The sequence below is a fragment of the Colius striatus genome, chromosome 2, assembly GCF_028858725.1.
Source record: "Colius striatus isolate bColStr4 chromosome 2, bColStr4.1.hap1, whole genome shotgun sequence".
Taxonomy (NCBI): domain Eukaryota; kingdom Metazoa; phylum Chordata; class Aves; order Coliiformes; family Coliidae; genus Colius; species Colius striatus.
The window spans coordinates 91,205,981-91,224,272 of NC_084760.1; the positions used below are offsets into that span (position 1 = coordinate 91,205,981).

General features: G+C 42.4%; 2 protein-coding genes across 4 annotated transcripts in view; one reads left to right on the forward strand and one right to left on the reverse strand.

The window, feature by feature from the left end:
- IARS2 (isoleucyl-tRNA synthetase 2, mitochondrial) overlaps positions 1-12,875 on the forward strand; it is a 30,528-nt gene extending 17,653 nt beyond the window's left edge. The window contains exons 14-23 of the mRNA XM_061991449.1: positions 184-277; positions 5,658-5,766; positions 6,551-6,653; positions 7,668-7,793; positions 8,195-8,326; positions 9,334-9,440; positions 10,308-10,453; positions 10,609-10,799; positions 12,234-12,378; positions 12,519-12,875. Coding sequence (XP_061847433.1) covers positions 184-277; positions 5,658-5,766; positions 6,551-6,653; positions 7,668-7,793; positions 8,195-8,326; positions 9,334-9,440; positions 10,308-10,453; positions 10,609-10,799; positions 12,234-12,378; positions 12,519-12,670 — 1,305 coding nt within the window. The 3' untranslated portion in view covers positions 12,671-12,875. The remainder of the gene's footprint in view (positions 1-183; positions 278-5,657; positions 5,767-6,550; positions 6,654-7,667; positions 7,794-8,194; positions 8,327-9,333; positions 9,441-10,307; positions 10,454-10,608; positions 10,800-12,233; positions 12,379-12,518) is intronic.
- Positions 12,876-13,108: 233 nt separating this feature from the next.
- The window catches only part of RAB3GAP2 (RAB3 GTPase activating non-catalytic protein subunit 2), a 47,258-nt gene continuing 42,074 nt past the window's right edge, over positions 13,109-18,292 (reverse strand). For all 3 annotated transcript variants that reach the window (XM_061991453.1, XM_061991452.1, XM_061991454.1), the window contains 4 exons: positions 16,464-16,553; positions 16,161-16,379; positions 15,315-15,473; positions 13,109-15,054 (listed from right to left, as the gene is read on the reverse strand). In XM_061991453.1, coding sequence (XP_061847437.1) covers positions 14,908-15,054; positions 15,315-15,473; positions 16,161-16,379; positions 16,464-16,553 — 615 coding nt within the window. In that variant the 3' untranslated portion in view covers positions 13,109-14,907. The remainder of the gene's footprint in view (positions 15,055-15,314; positions 15,474-16,160; positions 16,380-16,463; positions 16,554-18,292) is intronic.

Consider the following 18,292-nt stretch of genomic DNA (forward strand, 5'->3'; position numbering starts at 1 on the left):
CAGTAATTACATGAAAACTATTGTGAAAAATTGCATAACTTCCTTTGTGTTCTCTCACAAAGTTGGTAGCAGAACCTTTACAGAGCTGGTCCAGAAGCCAAATGTACTTTATTTCTAGCTTTCAAAAGCATCAACGGAATGGAGTATTCTGTTTGCATTATTTAATAGTTGTTTTTCCAATAGGCTGGTGGTCACGATGTTTTGGATTACGTCAAGGGACAGGATGTCCTAGACATCTGGTTTGACAGTGGAACTTCCTGGGCTCATGTTTTGGAAGGTACAGGGTTGATGATATGTTGATATTTCTTTTAAAATATTTGGAGAACAAAATCTGTTTTGCATGATGGTGTTGGTGTCAGCAAAACTGAGTTAGATTATGCCAGCAGCAAACTGGTTGTGACAAGCAAACAAGCTGCTTTTGCTTGTAAAGATAAGGGGTTAATGTTGGCAAACTCATTTTCAGTGTAGCTGAAGTTGAGATTTTTCTAATATGCTGTAATTACTGTCTCTGCCATGTGGCATGCCATCTAACTTCTCATCAGAACATGTTTAACGTTTCAAGTGTAGAAGTTGCATGACACAAATGGCCAAGGGACTTTGCTGTAGGCTGGTAGCTCTTAAATTGTTTTCAGTTAACAAGTTTCAGTTTGTGCTCTTGCATGCTGTTTGAAGCAGAACAAAAATTGAATCAGCTGCTGAATCTAAGTAAGTTTTGTAATCTTAACAGCATATGTGTACTTCTTCACTTCTGATAACTTTCAGTACCCAAAGCAGTATGTTATGGCTAAAAATATTTATACTCGCTATATGCTATTTATAGCTCCTGCTGCCAATGGTTGCTACTCAGCAGGTAGCAGATAGATATTTGTTACAAAAACATATAAAATGTATTTTATACATCTGCTACCTGCCAGGGAGATAACTCCAAAGTCAGGAGGCCTTTCTAAAGGAGGAGTCTGGTCCCATACATCAAGTCTTTGGACTTTAAACCCTGAGTACACAATTGCGTGATAACAATCTTGTTGAATTATAAAACACGTTAGTACCAGAGATTTTATTCCTTAGCAACATGGTCAGGCAACAGTACCATCAGCAAACATTCGTTTTCTAGCAGACCTTTACATGTATTAAAGTTCATACTCTTTAAAAATGTTTCTAGTTTGGTTTTGAAAGGTGTAACAAAGTAGTGGTATTTTACACACGGTTACATATTTGCACTCTTTAAGGGAAGGAGAAACAACCTCTAATCCTGCCTAGAGGAAAGACATGGTGTTTAGTAAGGAATGGCAGAATTAAGGCTCTTCATTCACTGTTAGTTCTGTAAAGCTCCCATATGGATTCTGTAATGTCTAATAAATGTTGGGTCTTTCATGGTACAGACAACTTCCTTGACAGAACCATTAAAAGTTCCTCTTCTCTATCTAGTCCTCTGTTCATGAAACTTGCTGGAATGTGATATGTGAAAGGCATCTGACACAACTAGAGTGGCCCCACTGATTCAGAAGTTGCGGGGAAGAGCAGTGTGATCTTGTAAGCTGCTTTATCTTCAGAAGTGACCCAAAAGTTGCATTACTGTTTTTCCTGTGCAGTTGCAGTCCCCAGGCACTGCAAGTACAGTCTCAGTGATTCCTGGGAAATTACTGTTTTAATTTACCCTTTTTGAAAAATGCACTTTGCAAGAGTTCTTGTTGAATTAATAGGGGTTTTTTTTCTCATACTTCCCAATGTGCTCTGGCTTCTACAACTTTCTGCAGAGCTGCTTCTTATGTCAATGAAAAAAATTGGCAAAGCTTACAAACAAACAGGCTAACTGATGGCAATCTTTTCCAAAGTATTCTTGGGAGACAAATAGATGAAATCCACAGAGAAATCCAAAATGGCTTAGAGCACATCCTAACAGAAAGAACTTCTTGTGGCTTAAACTCATGAAAGCAGAGGAGAGTAGTGCTCACTGTTCACATTGTGGTAGGAGGTCAGTGAATCCAGCAGTTAACTGCTTGCTTTCTGATGGCAGTGTCATGCATGGCAGCGGTTCTTTTGCAGCACAGGAGTTAATTTCAGGGCAACTGGAGGACAGAACATGTGGCGAAAACCCTGAGACTAATGCTTAGAATCATTCTACTCTGCCATGAACTCAGGTTATTGCAAATTAGAAATCAACATTCTGTCAGTAAGGAGCAGGAATTAAAGGTGTTAAAGATTTTCCTGCCAGTTCCAGTCTCGCATAAATAAGTTGTTCCCTCTGATGTCTCTGCAGCTGGGGGAACTTGGGCCTGAGTTTTCTCTGAACGTGAACTAGCTGTGTCCAAGCTTTTTAAACAAGATGCAGCAGTTAGAAAATTCATCCCTTCCGCTAATGGCCACCCAGTTGTTTTCAAAAAATATGGCAGTTTGGGGAGACGCTGGGAAGGAGGAAGAAGAGAGAGAGATTCTACAGTGTGAGCATTTTGAATAGATTAAAGGAATAGCTCAGTGACAGCAAGCTCAATGGCTGAAATCCTAGGCTGCACGGATACAGTCGTATTTCTAACGCTCACCCTGCAGCGTTTCCTGCCAGAACCTGGGCATAATTCTGATGGAAATTACCTAAAGTTGCTCTTTTTTTCATTATGGTTGACTTCCTTTTGCCAGCCTAGGTGTGTCCAAGGTGTGACAAACTAACTAAACTATTCCACATCAACAGTGTGGCAGGTAGGAAGATGGGACTTATACACTAAGACCAAAGAATTAGCTAACTGTAGTCATAAGCCCTAAAATGTGCAGTTATAACTAGATTGTGTGTAAAATATATACTACCCCGCTTGCATCATGGAGAGCAGAGCCACAAGTGCAATGTGCTCGGAAAAACGCCACAGCTACCAGAGAATGTTGGGGTACAATTTGCTTCGTTAATGCTCTATTTGCCTAGCGCTGTTTTCACTGAAGAGTTTTTGTTCTGCCGTCTAATCCTGCTTCTTTCCTGCTCTAAGTGCCTCATTTTTTTGAAAGATTATTTTATTTTTTATTATTTGATGCATGTTATTTTATACACTGTCAGCATTTCAGTGTGAATGCTTCATACGTGAGTAAAATAATTTTCACAGTACAGCTAGGAGGTGGGAGAGTGTTAACAAACTGCTTCTAAAAGAAGGTGTGGTACATTCAAAGTTTGTTTTGAAAGCACTTGCTGGTTTGGAATACTCAAATGCTGTGCTGCCTAGGACTTTTTTTCTTTTTTTGCTTTGAAGTTCAGTTTGTTTTCACCCTTTTGCTATTGCTCATGTCAGTAGCAATCTTTGGAGTATCCATTTTAGAGAAGTCTGTCTTAAAGTTCTCTTGCAGATCTTGACGTTTTCCCCGTGGGCTGAGTGCTGTCTGTGTTACAACAGTGAGATTATTTTTCAAAATGTTTCATAATAATTTTTAAATCTCGGGTAGAAATGCACACTAGACTCCATTGCAACGTGATACACCTTTGGTAAAAGCTCTTTGTAACTCTTATCCCTCTTGTCTCTAGCTCTTTATAGCTCGTGTAGCTCTTTACCCATAGTTTTGGGCCACAGTGGTGGTGGTTTTCAACATCATAACTTTTTTCCCCTATCTTATTGGCTAATATTTAACGGAATGAATGTGATCATTTTACAACTTGCATATCTAAGTGTTTAAACTTTTATGCTGACTGGGAGACTTGAATTTATCTTAGCAGATCCATTCCTGGCATTAAAATACAATGCATTTAATCTAAAAGTCAAAGTCTGTAAGATCAAAGATACGGAATCTTGAAATCCAAACCAGAGGGATCATAAATTGTAATTCCTTTTAATGACCTATGTACTGTACCTCAGTGTAAAATAAACAACTGAAAAGTCCCCTCTGGGTTCTCAGACATTCTCTTCCATTTCCGAACAAAGGTACAATCTGGTTAATTTATGTATAGCCATCACAGCTTTAATGAGAATGAGATAGGGACACACACTTGAAAGGCAGCCTTTGGATGTGCAAAAGCCCTGGTGCTGTTGTTCTGTGGAGAAAGGCCTCTGTTAACTTTTGCAAGCAACTATTAGCCAGCCTGCCAGGTGGACTGGTTCCTGTCAGCAAAGACCGATACAGTTTTCTGTTTGTCATCAGTTGTTTGTTTAAATTCTTCTCTCTTCTTAATTACTGGCGTTTCCATGAAAAGATCACTTCTCTGAAACCAGTGGCTAGTAAACTAGTTGGAAATAACAAATATGTTGTTACATACTTTCCACTGTTACTTTCTTAACACAAATACTCTTTTTTTTTTAATCTTATCCTCACAAGTGTTCTTGCAATCAGTTAATACAAAGGCTGACCCTTACTTATCCTACTTTTAAAACCAAACTCTTCATAAATTTTCTTGAAGGAATAAACAAATGTGTTAAAACCCCATAACATCCACCCACACATTTTTCCTGTGCTAGCTGGAACTATATGGCCTTGACCTTTGTAATGTTGAACTTCCTTTTATTGCAGGATGGATCTAAATATTGAAACTTCCATTAAGTTAAACAAATAAATCAAGTGTGTCAGCAGCAAAAAGAAGCATTGTCCCAGGAGTCCTAGAAAGAGAATAAAAGGAGCTAGTAGATAAAAAACTGACTAGAGAAATTTTTGTCTGAAAATCTGGAGAATTACATCAACTTGTAGAATCAAAGCTAAATTCCTGCCAAATACATGTGTTTGGCTTCGTGCTCTGCTGTACCCCATGTTATTCTGTCCTTGGTCTGATGGTGACCTGTCTGGGATCATTCAGAACAAGGAGGGACTTCTTGAGTCAACAAGTCTCGTACCTTTTTGTACAGTGTCTGAATTCCCCCAGTAAAGCCATGAAAGCTTTACTGACCTCTTTCAACCCTGTGGGAAGGCTGGGTGTGCTCTCCTGCTTTTAATGTGCAATCAACTAACACCCAGTCCATGTGCCTCGTAGTGCATTTTTTCTCTGATTCCAACAGTATACATTAGCTCCAGTTGCTCTTCTCCACTGTTTCTTTTGTGTGTATTTATAGGGAATAATATTTGCACTCAGCCATAGGTAAGCTAAACAAGTCAGGCTTCTCTAGACTCCCATCTCTCACAATAGACTTTCTGTTTCCCACATTGTCCTAGCCCTTTCCTGAAATGTTTAAGCTTTCTGGAAAACCAGTGACAAGAAGTGCGAAATCTGTCGCAGGTGAGCTGAGGTCACTGCCAAAGCTTCCTGGCTTCTGGAAATACCTGGTGCCTTACACATGGGCACCTTACATCTGAGACTTGTGTCCTGAGTAATTCCCAGATGGTGAAGTTTCAGAGTTTTTACTAATTCCAGAGTATGTGATCTTTTCCTGGGTCCTTCAGTTTGTTCAGGAACACTGGGAAGGTATTTTGAGAACTTGTTTTGAAGGGCTCTGAGTGTGATAGCGTCTGTTTTCATAAGCGATTGTTTCGTTTGGGGGAGAGCAAGCTTATTTGTTCAATTTTGGAGTTCACCCTACCCCTGTGATAGTAATGACTCACTTGTATCATGTTCAAGTAATCATACACCATTTAGGAAAGTGACTTATCTACTGGATTTAAAGAGCAAAATAAGTTTTACTAACCACTTTTGGAGATTTTCTGTTAAGTGTACTAACTATTGGAAGGTGCGGGCTGATATTTTAAACAAAATCTGTTTTTTAAAGGTGCAGAGCAAAGAGCAGACACATACCTTGAAGGCAAAGACCAGCTGGGAGGTTGGTTTCAATCCTCTCTGTTAACTAGTGTGGCAGCAAGGAAAAAAGCACCCTATAAGTAAGTGTGTGGATTGCAAACACGTTGCTAGTTCATTTGCTAAACGTTGGGCTATCGATAGCGTGGCCGGTAGTGTATAAACAAGAGAAATGGAGCCATTACTAAATACCCGACTTAGATTTTCAATGTGAAATTTTGCTCTGATTAATTTCTACTATTGTTTAATATTTTTTTCCATCGTAATTTTACTAGATGGGTTTGTTCTCTGTCATTTAGGTAAACGCCATTACAGTGTCAGATACAAGTCTGTTCTTTTGCCATCTCTTCCACTCCCATAATCAAAGAAAGATAATGAGGAGTGCAGTATAAGTATCTCCTAAGGTCATGGACTTGTGAACTGAATGATAGACTGTGAGGAATCCAGAATTACTCTGCCCCTCTCTTCCACTGGAGCTGTGACACTGTTTGTGTCCTGGAAGTTGTAAAGCCCAGGGAAGGGTAATGTGGGTCAGCTGAAACGAGTCTGTGCAGTTTTGGGAAATATATTGGCTTAAAGAGTAAATAATCTTTAGTCTTTGATTCATCTGAAATATACATGCTCTGGATATCTGCAGGCAAGCTGTTGCTCGAATGCCAAAATTAAATGAGGAAAAGAAAGTGGAGTGCACTTGGATGGTAGCGCAGCCTATTTGTGGTTGTTTGAACTATGGTTTAGAGATGAAGCCTCAGGCTTACTGAAATAGAGCATTTCTATCTGTTTTGGCTTAGGAATACCCTCATTAGAAATCTATTCTTAACATAGATTTTCACTCTGATTTTGTCTTCACTAAAATCTTTTCTTCAGGACTCTGGTAGTTCATGGATTCACTCTTGGTGAGAAAGGGGAGAAGATGTCTAAATCTATTGGCAACGTGGTTGACCCTGATATAGTTATCAATGGAGGTGAAGTAAGTCAAACTCTTGAGTTTCTTAGAATTACTAGTCACAATTTTTCACTACCAGGTTCTGCAGCTGTCTTGTAGCATGTTTTTCTCTAAACAGTTGTCTTGTAGCAGAACTCTGTAAGGCACTTTTAAGACTTTGGCTACACTGCAGTTCCACTTAGCTGGAGTAAAAATCTTGAGTAGTTTTGCTTCAGCTGTGGTGCCAAACTCTGCCCTTCCATCCTTTGTTCTGTGCTAAGAGAAAATAAATTTTATAGAAAGTGTAGAATGGTTCCTTTTACTTGGGAACACTGTTAGTGGACTGATGGGAGGGGATTAAAAAAAGAAATTAACCTCTACTTTCAAACTGACTGGCAGTAGGGTCAGGCCTAGCAGTAGGGTAGTAGTCAGAGCAGAACCCTAGTAGTTGCACCCCAGCAGTCTGCCTGCTCTCAGCCTGGGCTCTATATTGAGTCTGGAAACTTAACTTGATTCCACGGTCAGGGTGGTTGCACTGCAGGTGATACACTGATTTATTTATTTTTTCCCTCTCCAGTGCTGCTGTTGCTGTTTCTGAGGCTATTAAGCATATTTTGCAAATCTCTAGACAGAAGAATCAGTCCTTACAAAGACTTGCTTATCTGATTCAATAAAACACGCCGTAGTTTCTGTTCTTTACAGAAGGAGAGAAGTCATCTTCAGAGTTAAAAACAGGGTGGAGAAGAGTCTGAAGTGGAGGGTGGGGGAAGTATGTAGTATTAGATGTTAACATTGGTATGGCAATGTTAAGTTTTCAAAGGGCTCAAGGCTGTAAAGTGAGTTTGTCTCAACTTAGGACCCGAGTTCCAGCATTGCCCATGCACAGACTGCTGCGAGTCTATATTGTAGCTGTGGCTCAATAGTGAGTCTTGCTAAAAGAGGACAAAGGCTTCCAGGTACAGTGGCCTTCTGAGAACACTTGGGCATAGGTGTCTGCAGTGCTGGCCATGCTGCAGGACCCCAGCTGTTTCACTCCTGTGCCTCTGTGTCTCTCCTGAGGACCACACCAGGGATCCTCCCTATGGCGCCGATGTTCTCCGCTGGTGGGTGGCAGAGTCAAACGTTTTCACTGAGGTGCTGATTGGGCCTGTTGTGCTTAATGCTGCAAAGGATGACATCAATAAGGTAAGAGCCAGACATGCCAGCGCTCTTCCTTCTAACGACAGGGGCCATCTTTCCCTTTGGGGTTGTGTTGGCTCTGTAGGGTTCATTGCAAAGTTCTTCAGGCTAAAGAAAGCTTTTCCAAACTTGTTTGAGTAGGTACTACTGCTTTTTACATCTGCAGATCAAACAGTAAAGTGCAGTGGGGGGAAGACTAGTTTTTGCAGCAACCTTTGGTAGCAGCCAATCTTGTCTTTGCTTTTCTGTAGGTCCTTTTGGCATAGGTACTTCATGATGCTTTTGGAGTTGTTCCATTGTTTGGGAAAGCAGCCAAGTCTTAGTTAACTCATTAGAGACTTACTACTGCTTTGTGTTTCACCTAAAGTGCAACCCACTAATGCTTCACTTCTCTGGTTGGCTCCCAGCTGCGGAACACGCTGCGCTTCATGCTGGGAAACATGACTGGCTTCAACCCAGAGAGCGATGCTGTCCCTGCTTCCGACATGTACATCGTGGATCAGTACATGCTGCATTTACTGCAGGAATACGGCAGCAAGGTGGGCGGCACTGTGTCCAGATTCATACATTATGCGTAACCTTTGTCGCTGGCTGTACCCTCTAGTGAAAATTCTTTAAAGTGTGTTGGTGAAAAATCATAGAATGGTAGGGGTTGGAAGGGACCTTTATAGATCGTCTAGTCCAACCCACCTGCAGAAGCAGGTTCACCTAGATCAGGTCCTGTAGGAACGTGTCCAGGCAGGTCTTGAAGGCCTCCAAGGAAGGAGACTCCACAGCTCCTCTGGGCAGCCTGTGCCAGGGCTCCATCACCTGAGCAGTGAAATAGTTTTTCCTTATGTTTAAATGGAACTTTTTGTCTTCCAGCTTCTTTCCATTACCCCTTGTCCTGTTGCTAGATACAATAGGAAAAAGGAATGCCCCAACCTCCTGACACCCACCAAAAAGTATGTGTCAAGTAGGCAAATTACGGCTACGGGAGTTACTTTGATCCAATCCATGTGCACTCCCTTGCGTTTTAGTTTTTGAGAGGAAGGCTTTGTTTTTAACATTGTGAATTTGGTTTTGACCAAACAGAAACAAATTCAGAACAAACTCTATGTGATTCTGTGAAAACACAGCTTTTTGGAATCAAACGTTTTCTCCCACTCCTCCTCCCTCCCTGCCCAGGGCCTCAAATTAGAAGTCTTTGGAAATAATTAGAATAGGATATTAAAAAATCAACCCCAAAAACTTCTAGAGCTTTGGAAATGTGCTGTAGTCCAAATTTCTGTCAATCAGAAAACACTCTTCTGATTGAGGAAGTATGGGCATAATTTCTGGGGTTCCTCCTCTCCTCTCTCCTCAAATTTGAATTTATTTCTTTGTCCCAATTGTTAACTGAATTCCCACTTTTTTTCGCCCCTCCAAGAAGCTTTTCATTAAAGGTTTTCCCAGACTTTGTCATTCATTAGTTTCTGTAAGTTCAGGGTCATCAGGGGCTGTCATCCTATGCCACGTGAGGAAAACTGATGTGCCTTTCTCACCTCTCTCTTCCCCCATCTCCCAGGTTACAGAGGCCTACAAAGAGTACGATTACAGCAAAGTTGTTCGATTGCTGCAAGCATTCTGTTCCAGAAACTTGTCTAACTTTTATTTCAGCATAATCAAAGACAGGTATGTTCATTACTGCTGCCTTTAGAAGGGGAAAATACCACATTAATCAGTTTGAGATGGAGGTAGTAACATTGCAGGTGAATGCTGGGTGAATACAGGTGTCTGTGAACATTTCAGAGTTACTTGTTTGTGCTTTGGAGCACTAGAGCTCACAGGTGAATGCTGAGCTGCTTTGAGTGTTTTTGCTGTCATTGTGCTGCTATCAGTGTCTGTCCAGGATACTGAATCAGATAATCAAGCGTATGCCTTTAAAGCTAAGTTAAGGTAGGTTCTTGGATCACTATTTGTGCCTAGAAGTACTTGTACCTGAACTTGGGAAGGGGAAGGGCTTTTAGCACATTGTCTGGGCAATCTCATGTCTCTACCTGGTTTTTAGATCAGTAGAAGAATCCTAAAGATGTGACTGATACCTTTGTAGATTTTGAAAGGACTGTTTCTTGGGGGAAGGAGGGCAGGGGTTATACTGATGGGAGGTTCGTGCTCATCTCTAGTTTCCAGGATGCAAGTAGAGGGGGGGAAAAAAAGAGGAAGGCCCTAATGCTACATTCTTAGATGAGCCAGAAGGAAGAGCTAACAGAGCTGCAGGCTCACCTCCCTGAGGAAAGATTTTCTACACAAATGAAGCACATTAACGTGCCACATAAAAAAATCTCCTTTCCTGTGACGAGATGTGGCTGCATATGCAAATGGTCCTGTAGCTGTGCCACTGTGCTTGCCTAGGAAGGCCAGTTCTAAAAAGCTTTGCTTAGAAGGACAAGCTGGGTCAGTCATCTGCGCTTTCAGTGGCAGTCCTGAAAGTGTGGCCCTTGGGCAAGAACAGGACCATGAACATACAAATACTTTCCAGCTCTCACCTCTGCCTTGCAGGCTCTATTGTGAGGAGGAAAAAGATCCCAAGCGCCGTTCATGTCAGACCGTGCTGGCGGAGGCTTTAGACGTAGTGGTCAGATCCTTTGCCCCGATTCTTCCGCACTTGGCAGAAGAGGTTTTCCAGCACCTCCCTTATAAGAAAGGTAAAACACGTATCATTTCTAAGGAGTTTAGTGCCCCGTTTAATTGTATGGGTAAAAGGAATGCAAATAGAGAGATATGCCATTCTTTCTTTATCATTTAATAAGTATTTGGATAGAAAGACACTAAATTAGGAATTGCCCTGTTTGCTTTCAAGCCTCAGAGGGTGTGTTTCGTACCGGCTGGATTAATGCAAGCTCAGCATGGAAGAAGCCTGGCATAGAGGAAGCAATAGAAGGTGCATGTGCAATGAGAGACTCTTTCCTTGGGTCCATCTCTGGCAAGAATGCTTTGGAATACGAAGTCATCATTGTAATTGAGCCTGGATTGCTGTTTGAATTAATGGAGGTAAGAGACATGACTAATAGTGTCGTCTGTCCAAGAAATACTTATTTCTGTCAACTTTCTTCTGCTTCATATGTGCCAGAAAATGACAGAATAGTTGAGGTCAGAACGGAAGGCTGAAGCCTGTATAGCCTAAAGCCCCTTGCTCGGGCAGGGTCACTTAGAGCAGGTTGCCTCAGATAGGGTCCAGTTGGGTTTTGAATGTTTCTGGGGATGAAGACTCCACAATCTCTCTGGGCTACCTGTGCCAGTGCTTGACCAGCATCACAGTAAAAGCGGTTTTCTTGGAATTTCCTCTTTCAATATCTGTCTATTGCCTCTTGCCCTATCACTGAGCACGCTTGAAGTACCTGGCTCCATCTTCTTTACACTCTCCCACCAGTTATTTATACCCCCGAGCCTTCCTTTCTCTGGGCTGAGCAGTCCCAAATGTCACCTTCTCATTGTACAAGAAATGCTCTGGTCCTTCATTATCTTTATCAACATTTGCTGGATTCACATTGTAAGTAAGTTCACACGTCTCTCAGTGTGAAGCTCAGAACTGCCCCTAGCACTGCAGATGTGTCTCACCAGGGCTGAGCAGTGAGGAAGGATCACCTCTATCAGCCTGCTGGCAGCTCTCATCCTAATGCAGGATTGCTGTTGGCCACCTCTGGGGCCAGCACATGTCACTGGCCGACGGGCAGCTGCTTCTCCCCCAGGACCCCTTGTCTGTGAAGCTGCTTTCCAGCCAGTTGCCCTCAGTGTGTACTGCTCCCTGGCCTTACTCCTCCCTGGAGTAAGGACTGGCCCTTTCCCTTTACTGAACTCCATGAGACTGCAGCTAGCCCGCTTCTCCATCTTGCTGAGTCCCTTTGAATGACAGCATAGGAGCCTGGTGTAGCATTAGCAAACTTACCCTATCATCCAGGTTATTAGTACGTTAACCAGTACTGGAACCCATATGGACCCCCGAGCTACAGTATTTGCTAGTCACTGAAGCTTGAAAACACCTTGGAGTCCTTGGAAAACACCAGTTCTAGTGCTGCCGGCAGTGCTCCCCCAAAGTAATCTGCTCTCTCGGTGCAATGGGAAAGTTCCTGCAGAGGGAGCCTTGGGCACTGCAGTTCAAGTTTGTAGCCATATTCCTGGCAGGAGTAAGAAAATTAGACCCCTGCTTCAGATAATCCTCGCTTATCAGTGAACCATTGTCTTGGCATTTGTTCTAAAGAACGGGGCAGCTTAGAGCTTGCAGCCAAACACCTCAGTTTTGATGCTGGATTTAAACAATTCTGTGTATGCGTATATTTAGATGTATTGAGGCAGACATCTGTGCTCTTTTCATGGTAAGGCTCTGACAGCTCTTGAACTCACATACACAGTAATTCTGCTTTTGCTGTAACATTTTCTGAGGAACAAAAAGAAGGTTGCAAGTTGAAACTGAACTCTCTTCCCTAGGCACTGCAGGCTGAAGAAACTTCGAGTGTTTCCCAGCTGAATGAAATCATGATGGCTTCCCAGACGACCCTGGTGACTGAGCTTCCTAAAGAGACACCTGCAGATGCCAACGTCGTCAAAGGCACCTTTCTCATTAACTTGGAAGGTAAGAGGATTCCGGGCACGCCCCCTGGTGCTCAGCAGCTGGTACTTTCCTGCAATGATGCCATATCGTGTTGCTGGCTTCTCCTGTAGAGTGGAGCATGCCCCAGCCCCCTGCTCAGCCCTGCTGCCCTTCTTCAACAGGTGGCGATATTCGGGAAGAATCTTCATATAAAGTCCTGGCCCTCCCCATTGCCAAAGCAAAATGCCCTCGCTGCAGGAGATACACGTCTGATTCCTCCAGCACCCCCTGCCCGCGCTGCCTCAACGTCCTTGCTGGGAAGGGCAGCACGTGAAGGCGAAACGCTACCACACGCGCTGCTCCAGTCACAAGTGCTGAAGCATACACCCGGCGGCTCTGTGGACCGAAGCCTGTAGAACTAGAAGCTTGAGCCCCAGCCTGAGCAGAATGATCATGTGTTGGGGGGGGGGGCACCTTATGTATATACCTGTTTGTGTATATCACTTTTCAGCTTAATAAAAAAGGGTGGTTCAGAATAACTGACTGACTTAGTTGGTTTTAGTGACATTGTGTTCTTTGGAAGTTCACTTCTACTGGAGTGAAATCCCGCAGCAAAACGGCCGCTGTGGAATCATTTGTTATACTGTCAGCAGGTAGTGCTGGGGAGCCCCACAGAACCAGTCCTCCCTACCCTGGAGTGTCTACTCCTGTAAACCAGGACAGAAGAAGAGAAAAGGTGGTGACCACCATTCCCTAAAAAGAAGACACCAAATGAAACCTCAAATTTTATTTAATCAATTTACACAAATCCACAGCAAATTAGACACAAAATAGCACTATATACAGAGTATTACTTACAATACATTACAGATTTGATTGGTGTAGTGTGTCAGCTCTGACATGATACTCAATTACCATAAAATCCTTTACACAGCTGTACCAGGATACAGGAATGTAATGCAACTCAAAGGGGTTTGGTTCTTCTCAGGTTCCATGATCTCTAGCATTCCCAGTTCTGCAGAAGTTTGAAGTGCTGAAGTCACTTCAGAAGTGGTAAAGTCACCTCTACTATCATGCCTGCTTCCATTTTTTCTTCCCTACAGCTGTTTTAAGCTCAGTGATGGAAATCAGTACAGAAGTACCTAAAACAGAGAGCAGGGCTGGACACTTATTCCCTACTACAACTCTTATTCTACTTTGTTCTATCTGATCTCGTATCACTGTAGGAGTCAAGTGTTTAGTATCAAAACCTTCCAAGAAACCATCAGCTAGAGGGCAGTGCAGTGATTAGGAGCTGGGGCTGCTGAGCAGGGGAAGGAGGCTGTATATAACAAGCCCCCTTCTTTACCATTGTTTTTATAGGGGGAGTCTAACCCTTAGATGACAGCAGCACATACTTGAGAAAGGTAAGACCAAATTCTGGCTCCCTGAAGGCAGAATATGATGACTGTTTCTTACATATGATGCAAGAGGAGCAGGTTACAAGATGGAGCTAGTCCTTTCAGCTGACTTAAGACAAAAACAGTTTACACCAATTTCATTTTTCTCTCCTGGCTTCCTTTATGTAGGAAGTCAACAGTACTAACTGATGCAACATAATCACATTTAATACCACTCCCATAGTGAAGATACTCACTATATGATTCCCTGTAGGTACTGTAAATAGAACTGGGGTTTTAAGGCTAAGGTACCCCTTACTATGTATCTTCAGTGAAGTTGGGTCAACTTCTTAAGCAGTTTTTGACTACAAGTTAACATGTGCAGAGATTTAGCGCATACTACATCTACAGAGAGAACGGGGGAACAACCTTCCAGCAAGATGTTCTTTGACCTACTTAAACTCAGCAGAGCTTAATAATAAAGGAAAGGGCTGTAAATCCAGCTTTAGCTGAAGCCCAGCGCTCTAAGGGCAACAACTGGGAGACGTGAACTAAAAGAGGAGCCTGTACTTGTGTCGGGAGAACTGTATTCTCCTTCCAAAGCTGTTTCTCAGGTGGGCTGTTCTCCCTTTGTGTCAGGACCCAGAATGTCCCATTCTCTTGTCTAGTGCAGTCCTCGCCCCACGTACGCTGCAGTTCCAAGGCATGAGCCCAACACCAACTCTACAGCTTCTGGAAAAAACACTATGGGCTGGTGACCTCAGAGACTGTAGCTTTCCTCGAGTGTAACTCTCGGGCTTGGTTTGCAAAACAAATCATACTCGGAACACTGAAACCAAGCAGTTACTGCCGGCATGAAATACAGAATTCCACAAGATGTCACTTGGTAAATAGGCTAAAACTGCTGTCAAACAGCTCCAATTTAGGCTACTGCAGAAAGCGCTGAAGTCAGAAATAAATACCAAAGCATCTGAGATACCGACAAGTGTACTGGAAACGAAACGCCCGTGTACCAGCGTGGAATTTAACGTACACTCCTAATTACCACCTCTGAAATTCTGGGGTGGGAAACACCGCTCTTTTCCTCGTTTAATGAGAGCCAGATGGAAGTTTCTTTCTGTGAAGTTTGGCCTCGCTGCGTGAAAATCATGCAGGACAGCACAGAAGAGCAGCAGTGGGCTGGGCGAGGATGTCAGGAGGAGAGAGCTGCCGCTGCCTCACACAGGTTCAGGGCCAGGCCATACTGCCCGTGGTTCTCCGGTAAGTGCTCGACTACTTTGTTCACCAGTGTAGCTGTTGTTGCAATTGGCACTTCCACATTTTGCAGTTCCTGGGGGTCCTGCATCAGAGAATAAACGCAGCATTAAGAGAATATGACAGATGATTCTCTGCATGTAAGCCCCGCTGGACTTGTATAAAACAGATTACTAAGGTTTAAGCTGATGCTTTGACCCATGAAACACAACTAGCAGCGGGGAAAAAAAAACAGAAGAGTTATTGTTTCCATTAGTAAAGAAACGGCCATTCAAATGTAGCCTCTGTCTTGGTGAACAGGAGCTTCTGAAAAATCAACCCAATTTTCTAACGAGCAGAACTTACCATAGCTTTGAGCCAAGTGCACAGTGTTGGAGGAAGCCTAGCAAGGAGTTCCATACCCTCCTTCATCTGTGTGTGGAGTAAAGCGAAGGCCAGTCTCTGCCCAGCCAGGATGAGCAGCTGTGACGCAAGTACTTCTTTGTCTGCCACCTGATGAAAGGCCTGAAAATAGAAAGACACAAGGAACTAGAAACCATTTCAGCATGACACAGCTCAAATACCAGGAGGCTTGAAAAGCACCATCAAAAGAAGCTTCTTGATACTGAAACGAAAAATAGTTTTGAGATGGTTTAAGTTTTCCCTCTATTTACTCTAATACAGCATGTTACTAAAAGCTTTGGAACAGCAGAACAGTGAGCAAAGGCAGAGGATTACTCTGTATCTTACACAGTGAGTAGCACAAGCACAAGATCTGTTGTAGAGTTCAGCAACACACCCCTAACTCCCGTCTATCCTCCTGTTTGCTTTTTTCCCCCTCAAAAAGGAGAAGCATTTTCTTATCCAAAGACTGGTGAACTTCTTCTAAAAGAAGAGGTTACAAAGCAAAAAAGCAGATTCCTGAAACTATCAAGTACAGTAAAATTTTAAGGCGGCTGTAACGGTTTAGACCAGCACTATAGCTCCCTCTCACATTCCCAGTGGTTGCTATACATAGATTTTTTTGGGGAAGAAAGAAGAATGAGGGTAATTACTGGTCTTGAAAAAGTACTTTCCCAGCCTGCTAATTTTTTTGAGCCCGATAATCCTTGCCTAACCTTTCCAGGCATTATAAGTAAGTGCAACAGTCATTTTAGCAGAATACCTGACATAATGCTGTACTGATTTAAAGTCGTTAAAAGCTGTTGTTACCTCTTCACCAAGATGATCCATCCCATAACTATACAGTTCACAGACGTAATGCCTTTGGACCAAATCCTCACAGATTTGAAGATGCTGAGCCAGGTCCACAGCCAGAGTTGGCCAATTCTTCCCCTTTTCAAAAGGAAACAATTCCTCTTCTGAGACTTCTTTGGCCTTTTGTGATGAACACAGCGCTTGAACCGCTGCACTCACAACTTTGACCAAGAACTTGAAAGTAAAAATTGCAGGTTACTTCACTATTATTTGACATTTTAGAAGTTTAAGAACTTTCAGGACAAAACATATACCTACTTGTTGTCGTACAGATAACACAGTTGGATCCATATCCCCACTAGGTAGCAGCTGAATTGAAGTAAGGTCCTTGAAAAACGCATTTTTGCCCTAAAATTGAGAACCAAAGACAGGCCTCAGAAATATGGGGGAATACAAGGAACTCATTTTGATCCAATACTAAGAAGCCTACTTATTTATTATTACATTTGATTTGTACTGCAACTTCTATTTCTCTTTGAGGACAAAAATTAATGTAAGTTAAAGCCACAGAACAAAACAAACCTTTGTTCACGCGACTGCAACATGTCAAGGATTTGATTTCCAACTTAAAACTACTTGCCTACAAAATTAGGTACAAAAATAGGTACCAGCCAGAGATGAAGTTTGGATGTATTTCCTGGTTCCAGGCCCTAGACCAACGTTCTGAGCATAACATGCAGGAAGAAATGCAGACTAGCTGATAGAAAAAAAAAACATTTTATCTATTATCTATTTATATAGTTGACAGCACTTAATTTTTAAGTCTCTTGAAGTAGAGATTAAAGCCCGGAACGAAGGCACATGGCAGCCCTTGTTCAGCCCACCATGCTCCAGCAGTGACATACTCAATGCTGAGCATCTCTAGCAGTCCTGCTCTGTACCATCGCAGGCAGCAGAGAAAGTGGTACAAGAGACAGGCATGTGTTAAAAAGACAGTGATGAACGTGTAAGGTCTAGATGGTGGCTTGCCTCATCAAAAATAAGGTCATAAAAATGTCCCTGAAACTTTGAACCTCTTTCTCAGTCACCAGTCAGGACTCTCTAAAGACGTGTAACATAAACATCACAGAGCAAATGGAAACCCGGAGTGAGTGAAGGCAAAAAGGCAACGGCTGAGAACAACAATTGGATATAAAAGAAAGGATCAGGACCTGATTTTAATCTTGAGATATAATATGCATTCCTACATGAGAAAAAGTAGTGAAATTCTGTCTGCTAACAGATAAGAAAACAAAAAAAGGCATAAAGCCAATGGAACTTGATTTATGGCAAAATACTAAAACCAGACCCAACTGCTTGACCACAGCTTGCACACGGAAGAGTCTATGGCAAAAGAAGAAGAGCAGACTGAGGGGGGATCTTATTAATATTTACAAATATCTAAATAGTGGGTGTCAGGAGGCTGGGGCAGCCCTTTTTTCTATAGTAGCTAGCAACAGGACAAAGGGGTAATGGGATGAAGCTGGAACACAAGAAGTTCCATTTAAACATAAGAAAAATCTATTTCGCTGTTCAGATGAGGGAGCCCTGGCACAGGCTGCCCAGAGGGGTTGTGGAGTCTCCTTCCTTGAAGGTCTTCAAGACCCACCTGGACACATTCCTATGTGACCTGATCTAGGTGAACCTGCTTCTGCAGGGGAGTTGGGAGTTCTATAGATGATCTATAGAAGTCACTTCCAACCCTACCATTCTATGATTCTATATGCATTAAATGACAAGCTGTTTATTCTCTTGGAGATGTTCAGAATTCTGGAATTCAGCAATAATGCATACAACTGTGACACTAACATCAAATTTCTGACCTTAAATATTTAAGTTTTCTCTGATCTGGCACTTCTCAAATCAACTAGGAAAGCCTGTCATCCAGTGTCCTTACCGTGGAGTACTTTCAGGCAAGCTAATCATTAAGGAGCTGATTTTCACACATCTGAAGTCACTACAAATCTTTTTTTCATAAGGAAAAGCACCAAGTCTGGGTCTCAGCCCGAACAACTTCATTAATGCACCATAGTGAAGTAAATGGCTTTCATAAAATTATGTATTAACTGTTTAAAGAGTGGAAGCAAGTATATACTGTAGATAGCTAG